At 44.9% G+C, this 7,517-nt stretch overlaps 1 protein-coding gene across 1 annotated transcript; it reads left to right on the top strand.

Annotated features, from left to right (window-relative positions):
- The first annotated feature begins 2,348 nt into the window (after window positions 1–2,348).
- Window positions 2,349–3,454, top strand: msx1a (muscle segment homeobox 1a). Its single transcript, XM_061070530.1, has 2 exons — window positions 2,349–2,784; window positions 3,036–3,454. The coding sequence occupies exons 1-2, from the start codon at window positions 2,349–2,351 to the stop codon at window positions 3,452–3,454; spliced, it is 855 nt and encodes a 284-aa protein (XP_060926513.1).
- Window positions 3,455–7,517: the final 4,063 nt, after the last annotated feature.

The raw sequence follows: 7,517 nt of genomic DNA, 5'->3' as shown, positions 1-7,517 counted from the left end.
CAGCGCGTTAATGCGTCTCATGTGTGCGTGTTTGTGTTTACGCAGGCTCGTTTAACGATCGGTGTGGAGGCGACGGGTTAAGTGTCGGAGCCCCGAGCAGAGAGGCTCCTCAGACGGCCGTGGGAGCCCGAAGACTCCCGGGGACTTCAAAGCATCCGGAGCAATGGCACTCGTTCCAGGTTAGAAGCTTTAAGTGTTTCCAAACCCTCTGCAGCTGCATGCATGCGCGCGGGGCCTGCTACCTGCACACACACACACACACACACACGCACACACACACACACACACGCACACACACACACTAACACACACACACACACACACACACACAAACAAACATATAGAAGGGCTGCGTCTGAGGAAATGATACATTAAGACTTAAGCTGTGCGTTAAGAAACCAAGCGGAACCTGGTTATCTGCTTGGCTGACTGCCATTTAAATATGAACGCGTCAACCGGAAGTCACACTGTTTTTTAGGACGCACGTTGCATGCATCAGTACTTTGACAGGCTTATTTTAGGAAATTATAAGAAGCACAACTCATGAAGGCAATCAACATGCTCAGCCTCATGCATTATTTCTTAAATCATGATAAGGCCTACCTTGTCGTGTCATCTATAGATTTGCTCATGTTTACACAACAGTCGAGTCCACAGAGTTAAACTGTGTCACTTTGAATATGAATCACATTGTTCCAGTGCAGGAAGCGTTTAGGCCGTTTCGACCAATCAGACCACGCCACAGCAAGTTTAAGCTTTTACCAGGGACTGGTTCCACTGGTCCGCGGTACCCCCGTGGTCCTGGGGGTCTGGGAACTTTATTATGGTTTCTCTGAACGTGCACGGCGCGGAGTCTGGGAGTCAGTGATGTGAAGCCTCACACTCAGCCAGTGCTGCACAGTCACATTACACCAGCACACACCTCCTCACACTGCAGGATCATGTGGTCTCATGTGTATCTCAGGAAACACTTGCACCGAGGAATCCTTTTCAGCCTGGGACTCTCTGAAAAGTAACGAGCCGGCGCTGACCTTTTCTTCCGAGGCGCCTACTATTACACCGACCGTGGCGCTCATTTGAATAGATGGAAATGGCGTGCGATCGGCTGAGAAAAAGCTAATTTTTCAGGCTGAATGGCTCAGTGTCCCTGGGCTAGGGCGGGTACGGAGGAGGAGGCGGCGCTGCGCTCTCGGTGCAGGGTTGAACTTTTTCAATAGTCTCCCTAAGAGTGGAGCGCTTTGATCCGGCCGCTGCTGGCGCCTAGAAACAACATAACTTGTCTGGCCATTAGAGTGACTGACAAATCTTGACAGATTGTTTATGCCTGACAATTAGCGACGCCTGAGAACTGACGACACCGCAAAAAAAAAAACCTGGTTTCATGTCAAGATTCCTGAAGCATACTTTGAATCTTATATTTATACTGCTAAATTTGAACTGCATTATTTGATATGGAATCCAACTTCAAGGCTGCATCCATTGAGATTAAACAGGATCTAATAGATGCAGTGATATTTAATATAAGTGACAATAAGAGCAGCGTAATGCGCGGAATGATAAGGTAGAGCCAGGTAAATCAATGACAGTCCTGGGTTCAACCCCTCCCTGACTCCACGATGTCTCCGCCCCCTTGCCCCCAGACTCCACATTATTTTTGACATTAATGGATAGAGTCAAAGAGAGGGAAAAAATCCCAATGACCCCCCCCCCTCCCCCCGCCTTTCCAAAGCCCGATAATTACCCCTAAATGACTCCGAAGGCCTGTGTGTTTCAATCTGATTAAGGCCCTAAAGCCGTCAATAAACAGCGAGAGGTGCAGCACATAAAGAGGACCAGCAAACTGTTGTGCAATATCCCAAGATTCACTGCTGAGAGTTCTCAGGTGGGTCCAACACAAACCCGCTGGTGGGACAGGACATGTCTCAGAGATTGTGTAATCATAAAGTGGGTAATAATAGAAAGAATGGACATGGCTTTATCCTTGTAGGGTTAAAGGCTGATCTTTTAAAGATCGTAAAAAGATGATCACTGGAGGATTTAGTCTTGGAATTAGCTGTGTTTAAAGTTGGTTGTGTTTGATGTAACTATTGTTAACTTTCCCACTGTGATTTCTTTTCCTTTTTTTTTTTTTAGTGTCTCTCTTGGGCCAGCCCATCTCAGCCCTGATTGGCTGCCTCTCCATCCACGCCTGCCTTATTATAGCCCTGCGCTCCACTTTGGTCACATAAACATGAGGATACCGTCACCTAAGGGCGCACCGCATGCAGCTACTTTTTAGAAACTCCTTGCGCGAAACCGACTAAAGTCAACCGGTCGCTCCCCCCCCCCCCAGTGCCAGTCGGACCTGTATGGCCCCATCGATCGCCATGTCAGCTCTGACCGCTGCTCTGAAAACCGAAGACCTTCCTCCCCGCTCGGCTCTCCTCAGCAGAGGCGAGATGCAGACCAGCCTGAGTCCCGCGGAGGAGACCAGGAAGCCCAAAGTGGCGATCCTTCCCTTCAGCGTGGAGGCACTGATGGCTGACAGGAAGCCCAGCAGAGAGGTGCCATCCCCGGACCCAGCCCTGTCCGTGGCCGGGACGTCCCAGGTGCTCGGGAAGGGCGCACGGATGGGCTCCTTCGGGAGTCTGGATACTGCACTTCCTGCTTTGCCCATGAGCTCTTCGTTTTCCATGGGAGAGATCATGAACATGCAGGACGACGTGCTGATTAAACCCGAGAGCCCGGACAGTAACGAGAGGTCTTCATGGATACAGAGCCCTCGCTTTTCCCCTACACCTCCACGTAAGTTATATGACGTTAACGCTGTGAATAGATTCGAATAATAGGTAATATCGTTGTTCAATGCAATTACATATGTGTCAATGCATGTTCTTATTGTTAAATAAATCAGAACCTGTGAGGAAAAGTATATCTATTAGAGTTATTGAGTGTTAAATGTGAGAAATGTGCTCCCGAATGTCTTTGTTTTGTGGATGGGGCAGTGCGCGCAGTAATCCAGGGGTTTAAATGAGAGCGTTTTTGTCTTATTGCAGGAAGGTTGAGTCCTCCCGCGTGTCCTCTGCGAAAACACAAGACGAACAGAAAGCCCCGGACCCCGTTCACCACGTCCCAGCTGCTGGCCCTGGAGAGGAAGTTCCGCCAGAAGCAGTACCTTTCCATCGCCGAGCGCGCAGAGTTCTCCAGCTCCCTCAACCTGACGGAGACCCAGGTCAAAATCTGGTTTCAGAACAGGAGAGCCAAAGCCAAGCGGCTGCAGGAGGCAGAACTTGAAAAACTGAAAATGGCAGCTAAGCCGATGCTGCCCCCAGCTTTCGGGATTTCCTTTCCTCTTGGTGCGCACGTCCCCGGGTCCTACGGAGGCTCGCACCCGTTCCAGAGGCACTCGCTGCCGGTTTCCCCCATGGGACTGTACGCCGCGCACGTCGGATACAGCATGTACCACCTGGCTTGACAGGGACAGGACGAGGGCTAGAGACTGCGTCTTTGTGACAACCCCAAAGCATTTGGACAGGTGAGGGGACACTGGTAAATACAGAGGCATCCTGGAGGTGAGCTCAGTGTCACATCTGGTCTGGGGGCCAGGAACTTCTAATAAAGCCCTCTTCTGAGGACCCTGAAGTTTATCCACTTCTCGTGACCTCGCCAGTAAGTTCAGACACTGCAAAAAGAATCCAGCTTTACTAGTCATTTAATCTTAACCTTTAAATCAGTTCTGTCAGTGGAATTTGGAATAATAGCAGCAACCATGAACGCAATGAAAGTAGAAATCTTAGGAATAAGACGGCTGTGAGAATAAATGACTTTAAAGTGGGTGTTTTTGCGGTGCAGAAGTGGAAAACAGCCCAGCACCTGCAGGCCTATGGCTGATCACTGATGGACAGTTTAGTATGGACAGCAGGCTGTGCGCCACAGACAGAGATAGACCCCTCTTTGCCTTTTATTGCTGCTTACAGCACATAGAGGGCTATTTCTCAAGCCTCAATGAGTGACAGACTGTTACGCAGCTGGACATTTTGCACCAACTAACCAATGTTGGGGTTCATTGCATTTGTGGTCTGCTGTCACACTGCAGAAAAAAACACACTTTCAATTTTTTGCATTCATATCAATGCGTAACGTGAGTTACTGAATCCAGTGTCAATGAATGCTCTTTGAGAATTTGGAGAACCACAGCATTTGTTTTTCTTTTTTTATAACAGCACTGTCTGTTGTCGGATGATTCCCTTCGGAAGGGATATGTGTACTGTAAAATAATGTATATTTGAAGAATATCCTCATTTATATTATGAATATATTTGTGACATAACTTAATAAATTGTTTATTCTTTTTTCATGAAGAACGTGTTCGTTTTGACTGACGTTTGCACGGTGCCTGTTGCACCAAAATTTGACTATTTAATGGTCAAAATGTAACTTTAACCATGATGGAAAATATAGGAAAATAATCGGTATTTTACAAATCATTTTCCATTTTACAATAATATTTGTTGCTTTTGTGAGGAAAAGGAAAAATATTATTTGAGAAAAAGCAGAAGTTAAGATTTAAATCATGCCTGTTAAAGCAGGTAAAAAAAAAAATATTAATATTACTGCAGCTTGAGTACTGCATAATTTATATCTTATTATTTTATTTATCTGAGATCCAAACGCATACATCATAACAACATTGAGTCTGTAGTGTCCAGCATTTACATGCAGACCTCTCACTTTCTGTGCGCACGCAGAGACGCACGCAGCCCGCAGAGCATAGTGCCCTGTGAAATTAAACTTGTGACATGTTATTTTGGTGGAATGTATTGCTACAGCTGTTGCCTATTGCTTTGAACAAAAAGAAAAAACTAACCTAGATTTTGTTGGCGCCAGAAGAGTTCGGAGGGGGTGGGAGGGGTGACAGCCAGTTGTTGTGCCGACTTCAAAACACACCGATAAATACTGGAGATTGCTTCTCCATGGTTTAAATAGCTTGTAAACAATCCACCAGAGTGTCATTACGGGGCGTTTAGTGTGTAAAACGAGCCAGGTGACACCCCAGCACGGAGGGTGCTCGGACCCGTGCGCCCATCCGCACGCACACATGCTCCACGACTGGGGCGCGTAAACAAAATATTGGAATTCTCCTGAGTGATGACCTTATAGACAAATGACAAAACAGGGATCAGATAGGCTGTGGGGAAAATTACAGGCCATTCTGCAGCACGTTTAAAGGCTTTCTCCTGACTGCACTGCCATTCAGGCAGGGGTTAAATTGGAGTAAAATAATTGCTGTAATGAGCAAAGGCAATCTGCCGCAGACTGAGGCCGGCTCCAGAGAGGCTGTAGCTCCAGGCAAGGCGGAACTTTTATCATTCCTAAAATGTCAACGGGGGACTGGGACGGGCAACAGTGCTCCTCTCTGCGCGGAGACTTCCTCCTGCTGTCCCAAACCAGGGCCTGCATCTCCTCCTTTATCTCCACACAGAGTTTTTAACAACCATTTTATAATTTAAAAAATCTCCTAGTCATCAGTGACATGCATTTAAATCCAGACTGTTTTCTTAAAGTCTCTACTTCAATCCACTCTGAATCTTCCTCCACTAAAAGCCTTTGTATTTATTTACTTTGTGTTTTCAGTGTCCTCGGCTGCATTTTCTCCATGAGCCATGAATTAATACATGATCCCTGACAATAAGGTGAAATCACACGGATGAGCGCTCCATCTGAAAAGAGAAGAAACTTGACACAAAAGAGCCAAAGGGGGATCCGTCCATTCTCTTTAACCTCTCCTCATTGTTTGGCATCCGCCTCTCCCCCCCCTCGCTCTCTGTCTGGCCAGGAGTCACACAGAAAACAAAACTCACTTGTTTATATCATCTGAAAGATCACAGGAGGCTGTTTGACTCTGCAGTCAGACCCTCTTGATCTCCAGCACATAAAGCGGGTCAGGCTGTGAGGAGTCAGCTCAGATAAATGATCTTTGAGGAAGACGATCACTGGATGTTCCAGAGACTTTCAGATGATGCGTTATCTGGACTTTTTTTTATAACCTAAATTAAAATGTTATTGGACAAAGTTCGTCTAAAAACTAAAACTAAAAGCTCATCTGGTTTTATTCCTAAATATCCAAATGTGTCCAGAAGATACATGATGTAAGAAAAGCGTAAAAACCCACATAAATGCTTGTGGGTGTGTGTGTGTGTGTGTGTGTGTGTGTGTGTGTGTGTGTGTTTGTGTGTGTGAGATCGGGATGGACTCACAAAAATTATAAAAATAAACTCGCTTAACATCTTCAATCAGAGGTAAATGAAAAACAGGCCCATGGATCTATTTATCTCTTTTATAACGACATGTTCCTTCCTCTATGACGATCTGTAAATCTAATAATTACCCTTTTCTTTTTCCATCACGTATAAATACATTTTTAAAGCTCCACTATACCTTGTCATTAATGATGATTCAATTATTGATATTAGAAATAAATTGACGTTTTTGGATCATGATCATGAACTCTGTAATAAACTAAATAAATGATGGGGCATTTTTTTATTGGACTTTAACTGTAATAAATTACAGCCCATATTACTATGTGGGTCTGACCGATGCAATTCGCAAAGTCTAATCCCGCGTTTTGATTTTATTTAAAATACCAGACAAAGTGTTGACAGGCTAGATCCACTCCCAGTTGTAATTTAACCGTTTAGCAAAGTCTAATTGAACCTATACTAAATAAAACACTAAACACATTATGACTATATGAGATGTGGGGGGAAACTGACCATATACACGACTCTTAGGCCAAAATCCACATCTGTGAATGTGACCCTCTGTGTTTCCTTCCAAACACCACACCACCACCTCCTGTTCAGAGGGGGAGTAACATAAGAGCTGATGTCGGAATCAAAAGATTTGATCAGTCACAATACCGGAGGAATATAAAGAGTGAGCCATCATCAGGTTGTACCCACTTGTTGTTCTTTGGGTCTATTCGAACATTAAACCGCAGAATTAATAACAACTCTTAACTAATTTAACATGTTTTCTGTTATAAATATAATATTTATTTGCGGATAAAGTTTGATAAAAAGGGCAAATTGTTAATTAAATTACCCAATAGATTATTTTCCTAATCAGTTTTTCGCCTCATATTAACTCTGTGTCCAAGCAGCGTCCGTATACAAGTGAAAACTGGGCCACGATAAATTCGTTGGTGCGCAGGAAAATGTTTACTACTTCAATTTCCATATAAAATAACCATGCACGTACAACTATGGCAGACTGTATTCACTTGAACGCACACCACGTTCCTGCTGTGCATCTATAAATATACAGTGGGAGTCCTGCCAATCAGAACCGTGTACTGTAAATACTATTAATCATGCAGCATGAATGTTATGAATCAGTGTTCACTCGGGGCACTGATTCACATCATCACCAATTTCTTGTGGCCGCCTTCAACAAAAAAAATGGCAATAAAGAGCCGCCTCCTGCAGACAACCAGATGTGCTCATATGCTGGGAATTTACAGAAATGTTACAACA

Source organism: Limanda limanda, chromosome 4 (assembly GCF_963576545.1).
Source record: "Limanda limanda chromosome 4, fLimLim1.1, whole genome shotgun sequence".
In the NCBI taxonomy this organism is placed as follows: Eukaryota; Metazoa; Chordata; class Actinopteri; order Pleuronectiformes; family Pleuronectidae; genus Limanda; species Limanda limanda.
This window is presented reverse-complemented; position numbering and strand designations above follow the sequence as displayed.

Bases quoted from the DNA above. Each gene is read 5' to 3' on its own strand.
- msx1a (XM_061070530.1), top strand. From the start codon at position 2,349: ATGGCCCCATCGATCGCCATGTCAGCTCTGACCGCTGCTCTGAAAACC. The intron at 2,785-3,035 runs GTAAGTTATATG...GTCTTATTGCAG, and splicing joins CTTTTCCCCTACACCTCCAC to GAAGGTTGAGTCCTCCCGCG.